The sequence below is a fragment of the Channa argus genome, chromosome 9 (assembly GCF_033026475.1).
Source record: "Channa argus isolate prfri chromosome 9, Channa argus male v1.0, whole genome shotgun sequence".
Lineage (NCBI taxonomy): Eukaryota > Metazoa > Chordata > Actinopteri > Anabantiformes > Channidae > Channa > Channa argus.
In genome coordinates, this window is record NC_090205.1 from 24,843,701 (window position 1) to 24,866,444 (window position 22,744).

General features: G+C 39.0%; 1 protein-coding gene across 9 annotated transcripts in view; it reads right to left on the reverse strand.

The window, feature by feature from the left end:
• The window catches only part of LOC137133192 (nck-associated protein 5-like), a 74,894-nt gene that overhangs the window by 11,856 nt on the left and 40,294 nt on the right, over positions 1–22,744 (reverse strand). For 7 of the 9 annotated variants that reach the window (XM_067516534.1, XM_067516531.1, XM_067516530.1 and 4 more), the window contains 5 exons: positions 22,297–22,416; positions 6,180–6,359; positions 3,106–6,032; positions 2,611–2,725; positions 1,195–1,258 (listed from right to left, as the gene is read on the reverse strand). In XM_067516534.1, coding sequence (XP_067372635.1) covers positions 1,195–1,258; positions 2,611–2,725; positions 3,106–6,032; positions 6,180–6,359; positions 22,297–22,416 — 3,406 coding nt within the window. Of the gene's footprint in view, positions 1–996; positions 1,036–1,194; positions 1,259–2,610; positions 2,726–3,105; positions 6,033–6,179; positions 6,360–22,296; positions 22,417–22,744 lie in introns of all 9 variants that reach the window. The other 2 variants (XM_067516535.1, XM_067516536.1) reach the window with 1 other exon arrangement.

A 22,744-nucleotide genomic window follows, 5' to 3' on the forward strand; every position in this document is an offset into this window, starting at 1 on the left:
GCTAACTATAATTATTTTCCATCAAATAGTTACTGCTTTCTTTCAAAAAAAAATGGAAATATCATTTAATTTTTTTCAAGAGAGACCTGGCGAAGGCAGCAGTGGTTATCCATAACCACTTATCCTGTTCAAGCTTGCACAGGGTAGAGTCTATCCTAGCTTTCATAAGGTTGGGAAGCAGGGTCCACCCCGGACAGGTCTCCAGTATATCTTTGGGCCACACTCACACCTACAGGCAATTTAGAGTCACCTAACATGCAGGTATTTAGACTGTGAGATGAAACCCACACCAGTACGGGGAGAACGTGCAAACTCTACACAGAAAGGCAAGAGCCATCAGGTGGATTTGAACCTGGGTAGAAAGCTGTGAGGCAGTAGCACTAAACCCTCCACCACTGTGCTGTGCTACACCATCAACATCAATATCAGCAGTTTCAATAAAACTTAAGTGATAAGATCTGCACCATAAGTTCGTGGCAATCCATTGTTGCTGTCCACTTGTGTGTCACTAACTGTTTAAAGTCTTGGAACTTCCACACAATCCAATTTGCCTCCTTGCTCCATGTCAATGTTGTGATCATATGATAAAACAATGTAGTCAACTGTGGGTTCAACAGCAGAGATGTTCATGCAAAAGCAGATTTTATGGGTCCACTACTGTACTTCTATCAAGCCTGCCCACCAGGGAGCTTGGCCCCCCATGTAGATGAATAGCTTCATCTGGATTAGATGAGCCTGTGCATGCAAATTTTCAGTGCATGAATCTGAAGATGAGCGGTCACAGCTATGAACAAATCTTCATTAAAGGGCATAAATAAAAAGGCAATGAAATGGCTCCTCTGTGTCCTGATTCAAATTGCAAATACAAATAATATATAAATGCGGAGATAGAACAAATAACACACAAATATGGAGGGAAAAAAAGCACACACTGACAAAATTAGGCACTTTGCATGTTTGATTGCTTGTAGCATATTCATCACATTTGTAACTTACACATGTTTGTCATATTTGGTCTTCACTTCTTTCTGCAAACTGTAAAATGGTAACAGAGATAAAACCTTGAGCCCTCTATTTACAGTAGTTATCTACATTCTGGGTTGTTTTTTTTTTCAGGTACTGGAATATTCAAAAGAGGCACATTATTTATTATTTGCAGTAAATGTGAACAATTATAGAGAAAACATATCTCACCTATTACTGTATTCTGGTGAGTTGATCCATTTTCATCTTCAGCACTCTGGTTCATCATCTGCATCTTTGTGAATTTGCACAAGGACAAAAAAGATGTTATGTACAGTACATGTTCTTTTATGCTCACGGTTTCCCAAAACACAAAAGCAACAGAGAAAACGAGACAGGAAAGGAAGGGCCAACAATTCAGTATCTCTCTTTTAAAGGCTTCCCCAAGGCTAATATTAAGCTTGAGAGGGTGGACAAAGATACTGAAATTATAATTGGGCATTTCATTGAAGCAGATTAATATGATTGACTCATGATAACAGGTTATGAAAAAGCGTGATTTCTGTTTGTCGTTTTGTGAAATGCTGTTGTTTTCTGCATTTAACAGCCTCTATACTAGTCCCTCATCACATAGTTGAAAGTAATGCCTCAGATGAAAAACTAGGCTTCGCCACATCAGTCATTTTACTTTATTCTAATTGTGTACAATCGTCTCCCACCACACTCCCACGTGTTCTCTGCATGGACATTAGGTTACTGACATGTTGTTTTGACTGATGCATGACACTGATGATGTGCTCTTTATACTGGGTGGAAAGGTGAAAGAAAAGATGCTGGGTCTTCTGCAAGCATTCGTCAATAGAGACATACACCGGTCAAGCTTAACATTATGAAACTGAAACTGTCAGAAAGGGGATAATTCTACCGTCTGTCACATCATATGTCACCATCTTTCTGTAAAATGGCATGAAGCCTGACTTTAGGCCTGAATGGGGGCAGTCTGGCAGCAAACTGGGTGTACTAACAACACACAACCTATATGCTGTGTGTTTACAGCAATCACCTGGAGGACAGCTTGGAACATTAATGGGAAGTTAAGTGGTCTGCAATTATATAAAACCTTTCTACCTAATCTGACCCAAACCCAGTTTACAGTTAAGTCGCGTTTACACACAAACTTCCACCCCAGTGATGCCGGCTGCCATGTTAGGTGCTTCCCTGACCCAGCAGGAGCAACTTGGTGTTCAGTGTCTTTTCCAAGGACACTTCATCACATGGACAGTATGAACTGTGGATTAGAGTGTTTTGACATCTGAGAATCCTTCAAAAGTGTTACTCAAATCTTCTGCTATTTTATTTAATGTCTTACTGATATCAGAGTTAACCTTCTTCCACCAATGTATCCCCTTACAATGTTTTAAATACGGGGCTGAGACCAGTCAGAATGCCCCTTGGTTGTCTAGAATGTGTCTTGAATATATTTCTGTATTTTTTGTCAGATAAGTGTCCTCCTGCTGAAATTCGTGTGATGTCTCAACATTCTTTATTAAAAAAAAAGACAGCAAACACATGCACAATGTATAGATCATTTTGGGATTATAAAATCTGATGCATAGCAATAAAATATTGACTAAGGGATTGATTTACCTTCAGTTCCCCAGTGATGTTACTGTGCCCTTGTATCTCATTTAGGGACATCCCTGGGCAGGGCATTGATATGCATGCCCGCACGGCATCATGAGATTCTCTTCTCCCCACAGAGCTGGAAGAAAACAGTTTGTCAACAAGCCATTGCACGCTGAGATCTTCTGATGCTGTGTTGACTCAACATGCTCAGGGTGATTCAGCTGATAAATTACCCTATAGCTCTGAAAACCTAGCTGCGATACTACTGAATGAAAAGCGTCTGAGCTGGTATCATGGTTAAGAAGACTTTTGGTTAAAAAGACAGTGTCCTCTGAGTCAATAATTTACTTCACTGTCAATAAGCCATGAAGAAATCTGCTGGAACAAGCATTTCCATGAAATTCCTGGAAGGTTTACTATAATATTGACATAAAATTTCAATGAAAGTGAAGATTTCAAAAGCCTAGGTATTATTTTCAGTGTGCTATTCATTTATGATACTCATTGATATCTTACCAGTCTTTTCCGTCACTTTTTCTTCTGTCTCTCTTTTTGTCCGACTTTGTCTGCTTTCCACCCAGAAGTGATGTAATCTTTTGCTCCCTTTTGTCCTCTTTTGCTTTTGGGGCATCGGCCTTTTTGCCACTTGGAGCAGGGAGCTTGCTCTTACGAAAACCAAACCAATTTGCTAAGGTTGAGCCGGATTTTTGCTTCACTTCATTGCTTCTCTCCTGTTCTTGAGACTTATGCATGTTCTCCTCTATGCCGAGCATCACCTTCTCTTCAATTGTGGTTATAGTACTTTGTCTCTCTGGTTCTTCGGAAACTGGCTCACCAAAAGCGCTTGAAAACTGTTGCTCAATCTGAAGGCACCTAGCATGCTCTCGTTGGAGTTTAAGACTTTGTAGTCTTTCACTGGAAGACCCCAGATGTGAGGGAACTGTCAGGCCCTCTTCAATCAAGAAGTTGTTCAAAAGGGATCGATTCATTGGACAATGGTAGCTACTGGAGCAACTCATAGTCCCAGGATGTACATCACCAAGAGAGTTCAAGGAGCTTCCTGAGTGTGTTTTTATCTGGGTGCGGACCTTTCCTGATCTGTTGAAACTTGGTCTATCCATGTAGCGCGCACCAAAGCTCTGGCTACGTGCCTTGGCTCCATTCATGCCCATTACTGGCTTAAGAAGAGGTCGGGTTGACACTGAAACAGACCTTTTAAACAGCCATCCTTCCTCATCATATCCCCAATCTAACGTCACACCACTGTCTGATGCTACAGGTTGAATGGAGGGCTCAGAATCCAGTGAGTTACAGCGGATGTCAATCTTCCTCCGAGCTTTGTCATGAGCACCACATTCATGTATCATCTGGGGATCACATGTAAAGGTTTGAAATGTCTGGACGTTTTTTGTAACAGAGTTGGCATCATCTTTGTTCTGTCTTCCAAAAATAAGGAAGGTGTTGGCTTCCTGTCCAGTGATTGCTTCATGAGATTTAGCATTTACTGGCAGCATTTTTACAGCTCTTGATGTGGAATTCTGAGAATTACTGGCAATCCCATGATAGTAAACATTAGAATATGCTTGAGGCAAAACTTCTGAAAGTTTCGGCTCACTAATGCTCTGTTGGGACCTTTGTAAGATGCTCTTATTTGGGAGTATAGAGGAATTATCATTTCCATCATAGCCTGTGACAGTTCTGTCCATTGTAAGCTGGACTGAGTCTGAAGATTGTGATTCTTGGACTGAGACAGGTTGTATCTTGGATGAGTGGGTGTGGTATACTTTGGGAGGGACATCTTTTAGTGGATTACCTTCAGCCCCCATTTGTGGGGCTATATTTTGATTTTCTTTACATGTGTTAGATGACTGAAGCTGCAGAGCAGAGAAAACCTGATTCAACGGTGGCTTGGCCGTGGTCGATGTTGTCTTACCAGTAGTGGAGCTTTGATCCTGAACAGCAGATTTATGGGCTTTGGGTAAGGAGTCAGACTCAGGTCTAAGATGAAGAGAAGTTGTTCGACCAGGGGGTAGTGGTGGGGATGGGGGCCTATGTTCTGAAGTGGAACCATTGCAGTGCTGGTCTTGACGTCGCTGTTTTCTTGGAGAACAGGGTAGGTTATCATATATGCTCTCTTCCACCGACTCATTGCTTGACTGAGGTCTTGTGATTTGCAAAGATGATTTTGTTGGGCTCTTCGAGCACTCATTGACCCCTGGGAGCTTAAATGTCTTTGAATGTTTCACAGGGGAAGCGAGAGGAGAGCGCTGTTGCAAACTATCTAGGGACTTCGAATTTGCTGACACCACTACATCTTCATCTTTCTCAGCTCTAGGTAATTCTCCTTTGCTTGAACCATGTGTTCTATTGAGATTTGTCCTTTTGCCTGGACCACTGTGCCCTGAATGTTGTGTTTGTTCTTTGGACTTGTGACCCTTAATAAGTTTTTGGTGGAGAGGAGAATGTGTAAGCTTAACTTGCTCTGGTCCTGCATCTGCACTCTTGCTACGCAAAATAAAAGCCTTCCTCGCTGAGTCACAAGGCTGCGGTTTTGGTTTTCTCTGTTGGGAATCTGACATGGTGTAGTCCTGGCTTTCACCACCAGTTTGACTCGCCTGGTCTCTGCAATGACCAACCTCTACTGAGGAGCTGCGCTGTCTGGCTTCATTCATGCAGCTAATAGCTCTTGTTGCTGTATGTTGAATAGACAAGCTCACATCACTTGTCCCTGTTCCCAAGTGCTTAATACCATGTCTGCCCTGTTGTCTTTTAATGTGATCGAGTCTGGATTTACGGTCGGCGGACCTTTCTTGGTTATTGTTTCGGTCACTGAACTTCAGGCCGGATGTTTTGTGTTTCTCTAGTGAGTCTTTGTTCTTATCCTCCTGATGTGTAAGGCTATCTGTTGGGCTTACACCAGGTTTTACTGTAGGGCTATCCAAAAATAAGAAGTTGTCTGTTACAGGTGAGGGGAAGACCCCACAATCCCCTGCAAGTTTTCCAGCTTCTTCTTGAAAATTGCCATCATCATCCCTAGTGACATTCAGTTTTTCCAAACAAAGAAACTCTTTTGTTGGTTGCATTAGATGAGATTCCTTATTTTGTGACTTTGAGGAATCATCATCTGCATCATCAGAGTCTAGGGTTGAAAACCTCGTTTCAACTTTGAATAATTTACTTGCAGGTGCTACGTGCTTAGCTGTACTCTCTTGTAGGCCGCACTTGAAACCAAGTGAGTATATACCCTCATTTGAGGTCATACAGTCTTTGCATTGAGGTACAGACGCAAGTGAGGATTTCTCTTTGGAGCCATACATTTGGAGACGCTTCAGGCCTTTCAGAATATGGCCTTCCTTCCATCCTAGGTCTGCCTGCTCAATGGATACCGAATGATTACTGGATACTGAACTTGTTCTCATCCTTTTATCCCGGCTTGCGGCACTCTATGCATTAGAAGAAATATTTGAAATCACTGAAATAGTATTTACAGACGTATCACTTGTTTTTATCGAAAACGCCATGAAGATGCTGACGAGTCCTACGTTTTGACAACGTGCTTATAACTTGAATGAAAAATAAAATAAACCCACCTGCTTGGAGAAGCCACGTCCTTCAGCCCAAGTATGGGAACCGCTGGAGTACTCGCTGCAAACACTGGACAGTGACAGTTCACTGCCACTGCCGCTACCACTACTGCGTGGGCATGTTAGACTCAGGAGGCTGGGCCACCTTCCTGCAGGAATACCTGCTTTTCCATTCCTTTGAACCTCCTGGAAAACAATTATTTGATAATTATAATTAAAGCAAAGAATGAAGCAGCATTACCTTCAGCATGTACAATATTTATAAGAAACTGTAGAGTAAATGATCGATGTCATCTGGATACCTTAATGTAATGTAGCATTGACACCAAGGGACACATTTATAGGTCATACAATTTATGAGTGCTATCAAACACTGTAATTATAGCTCACACTTGCACTGTCCCCATGGTGTTTGTCCATCCACTTTATTGATTACACTATATTTGCCAGATTATCTTTGAACTGCCTGGTGGCTCTGCATTTGTCTGACAGATCTCCAAAAATCACTACGCTGGTAAAACTGTCTCTTTCAATTCAACAGCAAATGGAGATATATGTTCCACTCCACTAGTTAGATGAAAGAATGAAAACACAAGAGATACCAACTAACAATGTGCTAATAAATAAATTATGATGTGTTGGTAGGAGTCTGCAAATAAATATTCACATAGTGTTTTTCTGATTCGGATGATTATCTGAAACATTTATTTTCAGTGTAAAGTTTTAATTACATTTTATAAGCGTGTTTGTCTATTTGTCAATGCCAGAGAAAGCAGAGAACCCAGCCATCAGGGACTAAGGTGCTTTCCCTAAAATATTATTAATTTTTTAAAATACATTTTTAAACAGCTAAAACACAGCCATAAATCTAATCCTTGCTGTCCATAAGTGTAGACTTTATCTGCAGGCTACAGCACAATGAAGTAGGAAATAAACAGGAAACATAACTAGAACAGCCTAAACACAAACAGAGTCTACTGAGTCATCAGCCTTAGACATCAGCCTTACACATCCAGAGGAATATCTCATGTGCACCTTCCATTGAAGGTCTTCCAGGGAAACCCAGAGTTTATATATCTCACCTGGCCTGGGAATGCCTCTAAACCCCCCCCGCCCCCACCCCCCCATCCCACCGGATGAGTTGGAAATCATTGCTGGTGAGAGGAATGTCTGTAAAGCCCTAATTAAACCTGTTGCCACTATAACCTGACTCTGGATAAGTGGAAGATAATAAATGTGATAAATGCCATACTTTTCCACCATCAATTTGTATTCTTAATGCAAGTGTTCCATAAATACATGATCTTTCATGTATTAATCATGTCTGTTTGTGTTTAAATAGCTTAGAGATATTATATGTGTTGAGATTTGTGACTTTGGTGAAGACCAGATCAGATCAGTGGAAAGCAAAGTATGTTACTAAGAGCTGCTGGCACACTGATGCCATTTTCAATGAGAGTGACTGAAAGGTGTAAAGTGTTGTGACCCCATTTAAAATAGCATTGATTGTTTGCGAGGCTGCCATGGCCAGCTTCCTCACAAAGTCATTAGTGTCATCTGTTAGCAATAATTAATGTCAATAGGAAGTAATTGCATAAGGGAGATGGGGACTGAAGTGATTGGGTCAATTCATTAATATTCACCTATTATTTGATTATCCATGCTGGCCTTTATTTCACAAGCACTGCGGGAGAAGCCCACATTTGACAATGCTTGTGCGGATTAATCTTGGAACTAATTACAGTCAGCGAGTCAGGGGTATCTAAGATTTGACACCAGCGATACAGTTGACAAAACCCTCAATCAGACTGGTGCCACGCTTAAAGTCAAGGGCACATTTGTGGAATGTGGAGATGTTTTTCTTAATATTTTATTTCTGTTCTCTAAATTTCAGACATCGCTGTTTTATAGGATGAAAGAAGATTATTATGCAACAGGACAAATGCCAGTAACTTATTGTGAAAAAATTACCAAAGGCCTCTTATTATATTATTTACAATATTTATATAAAACTGTATATATTAGTGGTGGGCCTGGAGGCTCAGTGGTAGAGCATTGGGTTGGGATGCAGAAGGCCACAGGTTCAAATCCCACCCCACCAGGTGTGGGGCCACCTTAGTGCAAATCAACGTGCAGAACATGTTCCGCTGTGGCACCTCTGAAGGGACACAACATTCATATTTTTATATAAAATGATATATATTATTTGAAGGTTGGCCGAAGTCATTGGCTCCTTGGATATACATTCAAACCTGCCCAAACCTGTATTTGTATTCTTCAAAGTAAAATACTAAGAGGAAATTAAACACAGTGATCTGTTTATAAAGACAGTATAGACATTTCTTTGCAGTTTTTCTGCTTTTACCAATTAGTTATTGCCATTTAGAAAGTGATATAATAAGGTGTAAATAGAGGGATTGCAAGGGCTCAGTGCCAGTCTCTTTTTTTAAACGTGGATGCACATCAATGCTAAAAGGAAACAACTAAATAAATGGATGACACATTGATAACACTATAAATAAAAGTGCTAAAATGACTAGGTTTTTTTTAGTTCTTTGTTTTGATCCACATTTCTCTGTGACTGTGGAGAGTCCTCAGAGACCAGAGCACTTTTTACTGCAACCTGTATACAATGTACATGAGCAAGTTTCTTCCTCTAATTTATATTATAATTTTCATTATTATCATATTTGTATATCGATTTTTTTTTATTCATAGCCAGCAATTGCTTGTAGCACAATCTTTATTAACGTAGGTTTTCGAGTCTTGTCCTATGATAGAGGACAAAGTTTGGACATCTTGTCCTCTCCTGTGACAATTGTGACCATTTTATGCCTGTCTTGATAAATGCAATAATAAATAGGTGGACTACTCCTTTATAAATTACAATATGCTGGGTAGGGGTTGATTGTGTCTACTAATCATCATTATGTGTGGGCCACGGATAGACCCCAGGCAGGCATTCTTGAAAATAAATCATAGCATCCCTCTAAATAGAATAACAGTACATTATGCAGTTACTTTATTATGATGTACACTATTACTACAATATTCACATCCATAATTCAATCATTTGTGAAGTCCCTTTTGGCATTAATTACAGCTCTGAATCCTCTTGGGTAGTTTCTCACACCTGATTTAGTTGGATTTAGTGTCATCTTCAGATCTCTACACAAATGTTCTACGCTTTTTAAGTCATTCACATTCAGAGACTTGTCCTGAAGCCACTGCAGCAGCGTCTTGGCTGTTTGCTTTGGACCTTGGTCATACTGAAATGTTAACCATCACCCAGTCTCCTATCTCGTGCACTCTGGAGCAGGTTTTCATGCATGTATTCATTCATCTTTCAATTCTGCTCCCAGGAGGCCTATTTTGTTAGCCACACCATCAACAACACTTAGCTTTCCCCAAACATAGTGCTTAAAGTTTTTGCTAAAAAGGTTAATTTTGTCTATGTAGACCCCAGAATCATTGTCTTTATGCCCCCTTGAAATGGTTCCTTTTAAATATTTTAAGTATATGTAAGCCAAATGAGATGCACTTGAAATTAGATATAATAAGAGAATCAGTATTGATTTAAAAAGAAATTTGCAAACATTTCTATAACTATTTTTTCACTTTGTTGTTACGGTACAATCAGGTAAGTAACTCAAATGACAAGGCTGGATTTCTTATTCTCTTGTTATACTTTAAGGACATAAAAAAATAAAAGCCTAAATGCATTATTGCATATTTATTTTTTCATTGAATTTGTTTATTTGATAGGGACATTGTACATGAATTAACATACCTGAAAATGCACCAGAGTTAGCCAAATGGCTATTTTTTATATGGATTCCCTAATAACAAATAATTAAGAAAGGAAAACCTGAGAATATTTCAGCATAAACTGGTCGTTCCCACAGGATGATGATAAAATCTGAACCCACCAAATGTTAGGTGGGTGTGAGGTCTGTATATTTGTGACCCTGTATATTTTTGAATCTTTTTATTTTAGAGAACACAAAATTATGCCTCAGCAAAAAAACAAAGACAAAAACAAATCTAAATCTCCTTGAATTCGAAAGGTTTTAAGATGTTATCTATGGCCTAAATTCATCAGTGAACACCCAGCTTGCACTTTTCTTTGAGCTTTAACATGTCTAAAAAGAGACAGTTGCTAACAAGTGGCTTAATGAGACTACAGAGGTTGTGTCAAACGTCATCATGCTGAACTTGGACACTCATCTACTGACTAATCCGTCCTGACAGCTATGTGGAGTCTATACTGTCAATTATTAGCCTTAACAAGTTACTATAAGAACAAAGGCTTTTGTAGAAGACGTTAGTGTGCTAAATGAAGTCATGTGACTGTGGTGCATTTACAGTCTACTAATAGATTTTTACTTCTGGTGATTGTATTCAACCTTCATAAAAATCGCATAAGTTGTTGCCGTGAGTATCATAAACTGTTGTTTGGTTCTGAGTTTGTTTTCCACAATAATCCAATAAGCCAATGGGAAAATGACTTTTTATCATGGGAACCAGGGAGTCGCTAACTTTTAGTTTGGTCTACAAAAATATGTCATCCATAGGGCACATTATATTTGAAGAGTGGTATGGACCTTCTAATAGCATTTGGTGACCATAACCAGTCTTATTTTTTTTTACTTTTCAGAAACATTACAATACAGTTTTTATCGTCCTTTTTGTGGTTACTAAAAGTGGACAAAGCATGAAGTGATGACATGTCCTGGATATTGAATTGGTCATTTGTTATTTAGCCATTTTCACATTCACTGCAATGAGCCGGCCTGCTAGCCAGCAGACCGTTTAGACACAAGGACAATGGACCTTTGAGTTCACTTTAAGTTTTACAATCTCATCAAAATTCGTCCAAGCGTCCCGGGAAGCAGCCCAAAGCAAGGTTACACTCACTCGATTGCTCCTCACACCATCGTTTTTTTCCGCTCTAATCTTTGAAACCGGTGCCATCTTCACTGCTCCAATCTCATACACTATCAAACGCGCTAACAACACCTCATCCACCAATCTTGTCTCCACGCTTCAGGTCGTTAACATTTCCTGCTCATCTACACTTTGCTGTCTTGTTTTTTTTTTCATGTCACATTTACCTCGTCTGCCCTCTTTCCTCACTGTTGCTCAGTGTTTTGCCTCCTGGGCTCTGACTAAACGCACTGCTGATCACTTTGGTGTCAGACCACAGACAGAGGAGAAAAACAGGAGGAGAATGGAGTAAAGCAGGCAACACTGCAATAACTCGATGAGCATGGTGAGGTTTGCTGCCCCAGTAAAGCACAATGTTTTATGGAATCTATTAATACTAATATTCATCAGACAATTTGTGAAACAAATATGTGACAATAAATGGACGCAATGGATGACATTAATAAGTGTTAGATAAATAGAAAGGAAGTTTATCGGTAGAAAGAGACACCTATCACTGTTTAAAACCTTGCAGTTCTGGTTCTCTGAAGCAGAGGTGGCTCCTAATAGTGATGAGGCAATACTATTCAACGGCGTCTTCGGTCATGTGATTGAGTGACTCAGGAGGGAGCATAGAGAGGACACGGGATCACAAAAGGGATCAAAAGAGGTGAAACCAACAGGTAACACAACGTAGGAACGTACACAACATTATAACTTGCCTGCAAGATGCTGCGACCCAATTGCTCAGTAATGTAGAAATAAAATATGTAGAAATAATGTAATAATACTGAATTCTAATGAGTTAAGGATGTTGCCCTTCGTCATTATGGTTTATCACTGGCAAAACCTTAAGCTAAAATGTGGAGATTAAGTGCATTTTTTAAAGATAATATTTTAAACTAAACAATATTTTTAAACATGTTTAATACTGCTCGGACTTTGGTAGTGTTAATGTACAGTAGCTTCACCTGAGGTGTCTCGCTGACTGGTCTTACATGCTTCGATTACAGCGTTTCCATCAGTTGTTTCTAACTTTTGGCTAAAAGTGAGTGGCAACAATTTTGCCAACTTTTTGGGGCCGACTTCAGGTACTTTTCTTGAACTTACCCCCTTGTTCTACCTGTAAACTACTTGTAATTTACTTTTGGAAAAATTCACCTTGAATATAAAGAAGACGCGGAAGACACCAAGCAAAACTCTTCAGTTCAGTGATGACATGATGGTGGAATGCGATATCAAACTCTGCACGCTAAGCAAGCTCACTCCAAATATTCAAAAAACAGCTGAGAACAGGACATTTCCTCACTTTCCTATGCACTTAAATCTATTTAAAAAAAACAACAACAACTTCTTTTCTGTTCTTTCTCGCACTTGCATCTCATGAAATGTAAAGACTTTTCTGATAGGAATTTGGTTTGATTTTTTTCTCCTTGAATTAGATTTTTGCTGCCTTGCATGTCACTTGTAAGTTGTTTTGGATAAAAGCATCTGCTAAATAACTAAATGTAAATGTCATTTTTTTTTTTTGGTGGGTCAACGAGGAAGATAGCATCTCCCAGGTTACCTCAAAAAAATCCAATGGGATTTTTCCTTTTGCACTGGCATTATTGCGGAAAACAAGCTCACGGATGTTTTGTTCATCAAGACAGTTTTTAGGCTTTTTTAAGCTTAAATACAATCATCAGAAATAAAAGCTATTGCCAGGCTATAAAAACCTACACAATGGTCCCATGAGCTAAATACCACCACTAAACTTTTACTTTATAATTTGAATTAGCACATTTACTTCTTCTACAAAGATGAGTCTTTTTTTCAGAATTTTAACATTTAATGTTCCTGACTCTTTCATTTAATTTAGCAATTTGTAAGCAATCACATTTAACCAATAACCTACAGACTTTAAGACCAGGGAACTGGAAGTAAAAATAAATTATTTCCAGGTTTTCCGATTCATTCATATGGGATTCTATGTATTTATTAAATCATACACAGTTTAATAGCACAAATGTATTCTATTGTTTGTATTCACTTTTAATAATACACATCTCTGTAAAACAGTCTACATAAATTACTTTTGAAATTATGGTGCATTTAATTTAAAATCAATAATTCGAAAATTACTTGAACTCTCTCTGAAATCGGCTCTCCAAATGTTGGGTGAACCCCAGCAACCCCAACGTCAAAATCCAATCGGATGCTATGTTTGTCAGTGTGTAGTTGTGGTAATATAGAGTTTTTAGTGCTTCTGTCTTATTTGAGTCTCATCACAACAGTCACGCACAATGTGTTGGCAAAGGCCTTTCGGTGGTCATCCTGCTTAAGCATTTGTATACAGAAAGTAGCACATGGCGCATTGGTTTAAAACAGTGGCTGACTTGATCGGAACTGGTAACCTGACTGATCAGCTGGACTTGAGTAAGTAGTATTGCCAAGTCTGACTTGACAGTACAGAATAATAGGCTATATCTATCTACAGTTTGACTTCATATAAATGCTGTAAGATGGCAGCCGTGAGGCTTGTCCCGGTCTGAGCTCTGTCAAAAAGTCAGCATGTGTGACACACACTCGTTGGGAGCTACTCTCCCTCAGGGTCAATTCATATACAATTGATCGAGCCTCGATCTTAACGTTTCCTGTGGAGATACTAGCCACAAACAAACCTGTGAATCCATCTCCCTGGAGGCATAAGTTGGACAGAAAAGAATGTCTTGCCAGTGGGCTCACCAGGTCCAGGAAGCGCCCGCACCAACTTCCAGCTCTGCTCCTGACTAACGTGAGATTGATAAAGAACAAAATAGATGAACTCCTATTGTTAATCCCAAACAACAAGGACGATAAGGACTGTTCTGCCCTCTGTCTAACACTGTGCCTGAGCTGGCGGTAACTCCACCCAGCTTCACCTTACACTGTGCCGACAGGTCAGCCAAACTATCCCTGAAAAGTAAATGTGGCAGCATATGTATCCTGACCAACCAGCAATGGTGCAACAACACCTCAGATCTCAATAGTGCCTGCTCTCCTTATCTGGAATACATCTCCATTAAATGGAGACCATACTATCTCCCCAGACAGTTTGCCTCAGTCATCCTGATCGGTGTTTACATTTTGCCATCAGCTAATGCTAACATAGCAACCTCTGAGCAGCATCTGGAATTCCCCAACACCTGTGCCTGGATATTGTTTATTGATTTCAGTTCCGCCTTCAACAGTATCTACCTGTGAATCTTTTCACTAAACTTACGGACATGGACATTGTCATCACCCTCTGCTACTGGATCTTGAGTTTCCTGTCAGAGAGACAACAGAGAAAACCTCTCATCACGTCCGCTGACCCTCAACACAGGGCCCCCCTGGCTCTTCTCACTATACACAAACAACCTCACATCCACTCACACCTCAGCCTCCGTTCTCAAGTACGTGGATGACACTACAATAATTATCACGGACAATAACAAACTTCCCTACAGTGAGCAGGTTGCCCAAGTAGTCACTTGGTGCCATAACAACAACCTACAGCTCAACACATCAAAAACACATGAACTTATCATTAATTTCTACCACATCTCTACTCACAAACCTCCCATCTACATTACTTGTTTAAATTCTTAGGCACACACATAAATAATAATCTCAAATGGAAATGCATTCAGATTACATCTACAAAAAAAGCCAATAAAAGACAACTCAAAAAATTCCAAGTTAAATATAACATTCTCCTGCAATTTTACCACAATTGAAAGTATACTCAATTTGGTCATTTGGACTCTCAATCACGTAAAAAACTACAGCGTATAATAGACATAATTTAAAATCACTGGTCACACACTGCTATCCATTGAAACACATAAGACCCATAATGCAGCGTGAAAGCGTACAAAATAAAAATCACCTTTGACTCCTTTTCACCCCACTCAGCAACACTTCACACTGATGCCTTCTGGGAGGCACTGCAGGTCCTTACCCGCCAGATCCCAAAGGCTCAAGACTAGTTCATTCCCTTGGCGATAAGGACGATAAACCGGGTCATGAACTGAAAACAACCTGCCCTAAACTCTGTTTGGATTTATATTTGTCTGTGATTATTGTCTGAATTGCTTGTATGTGATGGTTATTGTTGCCTTGTTTGTTTCCCTGACACAGTCTATGTGACCTTTGAGACGCTGCACAGAATGCAAATTCTACCAACTTGTTGTGGGGCCATTAATAAATTATTCAGATTCTGATTTTCACCATGATTTTTAAAATTATTGTCAATACAGTAATTATGTCATGACATCATGCATATGCAAATGATACCAATGACACCTCATTTAGTGACTTCTTGTGTCCTTTTGAGCTCACTTTAAAAAAGTTGGTAAGACAGGTATTTTAAACACTACAGTAAACAATTAGAAATTTTGTTCAGTCTCTCTCTTATAATTTCTCATGTCTCTTGCTGTAACCATGCTTATAGTCAGTCATCCTGACTGGGAACAGGTGTGCTGTCACAGTGATTAAGTAAGCTAACAAGCGTAACTTGCATTGAAAAACAATTTTTCCGTTTCAGTAATTCATACATAATTACTTTTGTGCTATCTGGCAAACTGAAAGCGTGTCTCCAACATCAAAATCCTCCATCACTCATCATATTCTCTTTTCTTATAGACTGCTTCCATCAGTGAGTAGAATGAAATGACCGCTTCCATTTTTTCCAAGTACTCTCTGCAGCTTTAACATAGTGTGGAGTCCAATGGATTTTTGACTCTTTGCTCCCACTTTGTGGAAGAACAAAGGCCACGATCTTTGGTTGCTATAATCCTGCTGCTCATCTGGTCTCAGAGGCTAGGCTCAACCAGGTTTTCAGAGGTGACGAGTTCGTGAGGAACAATGACCCCAGGTTTTGTTCAAGGTCTGCCCCACTGAATGTGTTCAGCATAGAAAGATGTTTCCGAAAAACAAAATGCATTTATTTATTTAATATGTTCTCTCTTTGATTCATGTAGGAGGTAGAGATGGGCCAGTTTTGTTCATAAAATTAGCAATATTTTAGGAATAGATTAATGCCATTGCATGTCTGTGTGTCTGTGTTGGTCCTGAGACAGTCTGGCAACCTGTCCAGGGTGAACCACGCCTCTCACCCAATGACAACCGAAGTTCCAGCCCCCGGTCACACTGAGCAGGATAAGCAGTTATAGGTAATGGATGGCTGGATGTGGACAGACTATTTGCAGCTGCATTATGATACAGTAATCTAAAAGGGGCAAGTCGGTTCTACATGTGTCCAGAAGATGCTAATAAACCCGGGTATGTATTGGCAATTGTTTACTAGCTTTTGTATGGCTTGAACTTTTAATATCTAACATCATATTATAATACAGTGCATCTGCTTGCAGCAGCCAAAAATCCATTTAAGCCTTTTTTATTTAAATTAACATTTGTATTCAGATTTTTCATATGAACAAATCGTCACCTTACCTATAAATTCCCCTAAAAGCTCTTAATTCAAGTCAAAACTACATGTAAACGTAACTTTTCTCCGGGAGACCACATTCAAAATACCCCAAACTTGGAAATCAATGATTTACATCTAAGCTTTGTTCTTTTGTTTGTGACTTTAGTGGAGACAAATACAAAAACAGTGGTTATTATTCAGGCTTTAGGCATAAGATAATTATCTTACACTACTAATGTAGCCTCTTGGATATGTGGGAATGCTGCATTAGTGAATCAAAGGCTCAGCATTTGGCACATAAAAGGTTGTTTTCCTCATGCTGCCAGCGGTGTCGGGTTATTAATATTATGAATTTTTATGCTACTAAAATCATCTTGCCTGGTGAAACAGTAAAATTAGTTGGTAAGATTTTAAATTCACCATCCAAACTAACAAATGGAGGACAAGAAAGTCTATTTTACAGCCTGAGAATGATCTAATAATAAAAATGTGTTCAGAACAGACAGTGTTTAATCCTCAGAAACTCATCTGAATGGTTTTAAAGAAACACACTGCAGGTTAAACTCTCTCCTGTTTCTGAAGAGGGATGTACTGTAGCAACTACTGAATGTTCCATTAAACAATACTGTTGCATCAGTACCAAAGCAAATGTCTTTTAAACTATGAAACGAGTTTCAAATTTAAAAAATCTGGCCAATTAAAGCTCATTTTTGCAGAGTTGAAAATAATAAAACAGCACTGCATTCAAATGTAATCTTGGAAAGAAAAAGTGTGTGTGCACCAACAATACTTATTCCCAGCAGAAGCAGCTGAGCATCTCTGCAGGGATAGATTCTGTTCCTACCCACAAAGACAGAATCTCTCTTGTCCAAGTTTGACCTTTACAGATAAAGGTTAAAGATGAAGGGCAGCATTTCCTGCTCTGCTAGGCCTACAGCATACATAATGAGGTGTAGTGGGAATTTCCATGTAGCTATAGCTGATAGAAAACCAGTCCCCTGAATACGTAAGAATGTAAGTTTGTCAGAGGAGAGGAATCATGCTAAGAACCCCAACAATCCAATGAGACCTTTAGAGACATCTCCTGTCTTCTGCATAAAAATTATGACTCTCTGCAAAGGAAAGATGAGTCATTTTATTGGGATTTTAGTAGTTTAGAAAAGTTTTGTCTAAAATTCTACCATGGCTCCAATTAAGTCTAATTATGTGTCTAGGTTTCAGTTTTGCCCAAGATGAAGAAAAGGCATCCACGTGAATCCAAATCTTATTTCATCACACACACACCATTTTTCATTCAGGCCATAAAGTATGTCCTATCTGTCATTGTCACTTCACTTCACAAACTGTGGCACTTAAACACTGCATCGAAACCTGTAATTTAAAAATTTAAAGCTTTAATTCAGAAGACCCAAGATGATACAGAAAAAAAGAAAGAGGAAGCACGAAACTCGGGATGAGTCATTTCATTAGGATTTTAGAAACCACTGACCCTGCAATTGATACACGGCATCCCAACCAACTAAAGCATAGTTGCCCCAGTGAACATGGACCAATCCTAACACTGAAGAAAAGACAGGTTTGCAGCTAGTTTATGTGGCTTACAAAGGTGTAGTTTTAAAAGGATAATGGCTTTCATGGTTTCTCCAATAGAGTATGTCAAATTAGAAGGACAATTATTTAACAGGGAAGTTTGTCTACTGTACAACACCACCTCTCAAACACTTACAATGCAGTTCTTTCATCACTCCTGAGGAGGTTCCACAGTCATTCACACTTTAACCCATGTGACTCCAACATCACAACTCCAACACCATATGAAAGCGGAGCGGAATATCAACCCCCAGATGACGTAACAAAAGGCTGCAGACAGGAACAAGCAGCTGAGTGAAAGGAAAGATCATTAACGGGGTTTAAAACAAGTCCAACAGAAACTTTAACTAGCACAAAATGCCTCATAGAAGTATTAATAAGGCTCTTTCCCCCGTGGAAATTTTATATATTTAGACTGTTCCTGTTGTGGGTCAGCTGTATGTTGCCACGACTCATCTTCAACCTCACCTGGATAACTCGTCATCGACACACCAGAGTTATGTGACTACTAGGAGTGACGAGACTAATTCCAGTTGGATGCCAACAACCCTTTGCTGATCAGGAGGACTGAGCAAAATACTGTAATTACAGAAATGCCATTCAAACCCCAAATGACCGAAAACAAATTGGAAAATATTATGGAAATATGGCATTTATGTTTGTGTTGTGATTGGAGAAAGATTGCAGTCTGCTTACTAGTGCACTCATGTAAGGTTTTCATCTGCCACTGGTTTTACTCAGTGGAGCATGTTAAGGTTGGAGGCTTTGAGGAAACTAAGAATTCTAGAAAAAAGTGCACAACCCAAAAACAAATCACCGTAAAGGTGGATGTCACAAAACACACAAGTTGAGAAAAGTAGTTACCTCCGACTGATACACATTGATACATTTTAATGCATTTAAAGTTTGTAGTCGATACCTTAGTCCATGTAATTGTATGTACTAAGGTGTGTACGCTGACATAAACATGCCAGTTACATCACAGAAAAAAAAACCTCTTTGCCTTAAGATTGAGAATTACAAGCGGCCCACCGTTTGCACATGTCACTAATGTAATTACAATTGGATTCATGTGTAATTCCCGCTGTTATAATGACAGTGATGGATCCTCACTGCAGTTCACTAACCCAACATTTCTGTCAATTACTGCTTACACCTTTTTTGATTGTAAAGCTTCAAGGAAGAGCTAACAAGCCGGGCTCAGCCATCCGATTCAGGGTTTTGTTTTTCAGTGTTAGGGATAAAACAAAATAGCCTGTCCATCAAAAATCAAATCCTTCATTAATTATTCATGGTAGTTTGCCTGCTCACTTTAGATTCATAAACTAAGCTTCATTGCAGGATGCATGTTTACATTGTATTTTATTTTCAACAGTTTTTTTGCTCTTGTTATATATACTTGTAGTACTTTACTGCTTTACTGCTTCAGAAATATACTAGTTCTACGAAGGCCTAGAAAGCATGACCTAGCTCACCATACTCACTTTGAAAAGACGTCAGATCTAAATGGATTTGATCAATTTAAAATGTGGCTATCCAGCCGGTGGCATGTAGCATCAGAGCAGAGCTGTCTCATTATTGTTAGACGCTGATTAAAGCAGCCAAATCAAGCCCGACAGCAAGGTTACATAAAAAAGCCTCAAAATACTCTGAAGAAATATATTAAAAGAATCAGCCAGTATGAGGATCAAAGGAGAAAAGGTTAAAGGAAAATTAAACTTTACAAGGTGCCTTCATGTAACATGTTATAGCTGTTGAAACTAAGATGAAAGACTAAAATGTGTAATTGCAGTTGTTGGGTTACCATGCCCTGTTCAAACACATTTGTAAAAAAAGAAAAATACTAATAATAAATAAAGATGCATGAGAATGGGTGAAAGGGCAAAACGAAAGAAAAGTGACAGCATGTAACAGAAATGTTTGATTTAATTTAAAATAAAGTATTTTATCCCATTTCTTTTTAGCACTAATCGGTCTGATTTCAGCTGCTCTTAAATTCTTTTATTAGAATTTAATGAGCTTCTTGACATTCCCTATCATTGTCGCTGTGACATATCTGAAAACCAAAATCTCTGTCCAAAGCTTTTTCTACATGAAAGAGAACAGACCCTCAAATCTTACTCACAAAATTTAGGCAACAAAGAATATGGAACTAAACTGGGGCACACTTCAAAGATGGATACTGAAAACTATGGATATGAGTTTTCCAGAGTCCTGCTGCAATTCCTACTGGGGTCAGTAAGTCATCACATACACAAGGTTTAGGTAATAAAAATACTTGGTTAGGGCCATGGAAGTACATGATGATTTAATAAAATGCTTTAATAAATTGCTGTACTAAACAACATTAACTACTGATGTTAAACCGGGTGAACTGTTGGGGAACAGGGTGCCATGTTGGGTTGTTTCCCCTGCCTTTCTGTTGGTGAGCTGAGCCGGTGTTTTGACATTCTGTCATTTGTCTGAAAAGTGTGGCCATAATAGATAAGTACTGCTAGTATTATGTCAGTAGAGAAGTGCAGTCTTACCTTTGTATCCATAAATTCTCTAATATATATCAATTATTATCTATGAATTTCTCAATATTAGTTTTTGCACATTCTGTCTCTATTGTGATTGAATCTCTCCAAGCAATGTCCCCTTTTCTTCCTCTTCATCTCTTCCGATCACTGTTAAATCTAAATGACTTAAACCAAAAAAACAAACACAGGTAAACAGACCACATACCTCACAACATGGTGCCTGCGTCCCCCAATAGTTAATATTACATGATGTACACTAACTTCACATTCTCTATTGATTCTCCTGTTTTTATGTGTTGTGATTTATCACATATCCATCCACCATCTCTCATATAGACTTTCTAGCTTTGTATACAACAATGGAGCTTATTTGCTACAGCTACAAGTAGATGAAGTTCGCTTTTACTGAGAAACTCTTATGGGTGTGATAACATCGGAATCATCTCATTGCTGTGATGCCATAGTGTGTTACAATCACAGCTGATCATTGCACGCGATTATTGGTTTTCCTAGGGGGCAAATCTAAACTTAACCCGAAATAGTAACTTAAAACTAAATCCCGCACCTGGCATATACAGTTGTGTGCCAGCAAGAGAACAAACTGAGCATTTGAATGATCAAAAGGAAAAAAAACACATTTATGTCTCATAAACAGTTGTCTATTGACAGACTGAGCGCAAAGCAACATTAGCATGTTGTAGAACTAATCTGAAGTCTTGTTTCATGGTAAGTAACAGTCTTCAGTTCAATATTTAAACTCCTTATAGCTCTGTTTTGATCTTCACCAGCTTATGAGAACTTTTTAACCTTGTCTGTCTGCTGTTCAGTGTTGGCCAGGTATCATAGTAAGGTTTGGGGAGTTTCATACATTGTTTAAAGCAACAGAAATAATGTTTTATATCATGCAAAGTCACCGACATCCCTCTATGACTCTCCCCAGCAGATATGGTGTGAACAGGTAAATCTAGACACCAGCCACCAGCTGAGTAAATGCCCTTTAAATTACTTGGAAACTGCGGGAGCCATAGATGTGAAAAGTGAACACAAAACATATAGAAATATACGTCAGAAAAACAAAAACTATTGTTGCTCCTGTATAAAGTTGGATGATAATTTCTGTATTTCTGAGATCGTATAATAGTAAAAACTATCAGAGCAGTTCTTTTAAAGCACAATTTAAATCAATAAATCCAATTTTTTAGGTTTTAACCAGTTATCCCTAAGTCTCTACTGTTGACTGGATTCCAATTAAAGAAGGATATTCAGCTTTGTCTTTGATTTTGTCACATTGCAGAAGCAGCTGGATGAGAGGTCTGGCTCACCATTAGACTAAATTCAGATCTAATTAGCATAAAGTATAAAGTGGTAAGCGATGCATAATGCTTGTCTGATGACCTATAGTGCACTTTAGCAAGCCACTGTGACACTATCAACTCTAGATAGATAACAGAGGAATCAAAAGGCCCAAATTACTCTATTTTCATTTATAAAACTGTAGCAATTTCAGTGAACTTTAGATTCCTCTTTCTTTGTGTTCCTTTTTAAAGTTAGTAACCTTTAGTGGAGCACTGCTCATGAAAAATTCAAACAGCCTTGGGGCAGGCGAGGTCTGTCAGTGTCTGTTTGTATCCATTGTGCCATGTGCTCCTACCTGGGAGACTGGAATCGTGGACATTTTGACACGTTGTTGAAACAGCACGCTCAGTATGCGGTTTTGCTGCTCCAAGTCAAACACACGAGTCCGCAGCTTCACACACTCCTCTTTCAAGTCCTAGAAATCCCCCAGAGAGGAGCAAAATAAACAGATTAGGGCGACTGACGGTCATGCTTCAGAGAACATGTGTATCAGATGCTAGTTTGAGCAGCTACACATTACAATGCTGCATTCATGTCAGAGACACGATATATGTTCTATTCCGTTTTGCCTTTGCATAAAAACTGTACTTAACTGTGAAAGCTCTGCTCTATTTTGTTCTACATATCGACCAAGTTCATTAATATGTCGTGAAAATGACACAGTATTAACCACTGCTTGGAAAGAATCTAGGCGAGTTATTGTTATTGTCCTAAGTCATTTCACTTGCATTTCGAGTCTTAAA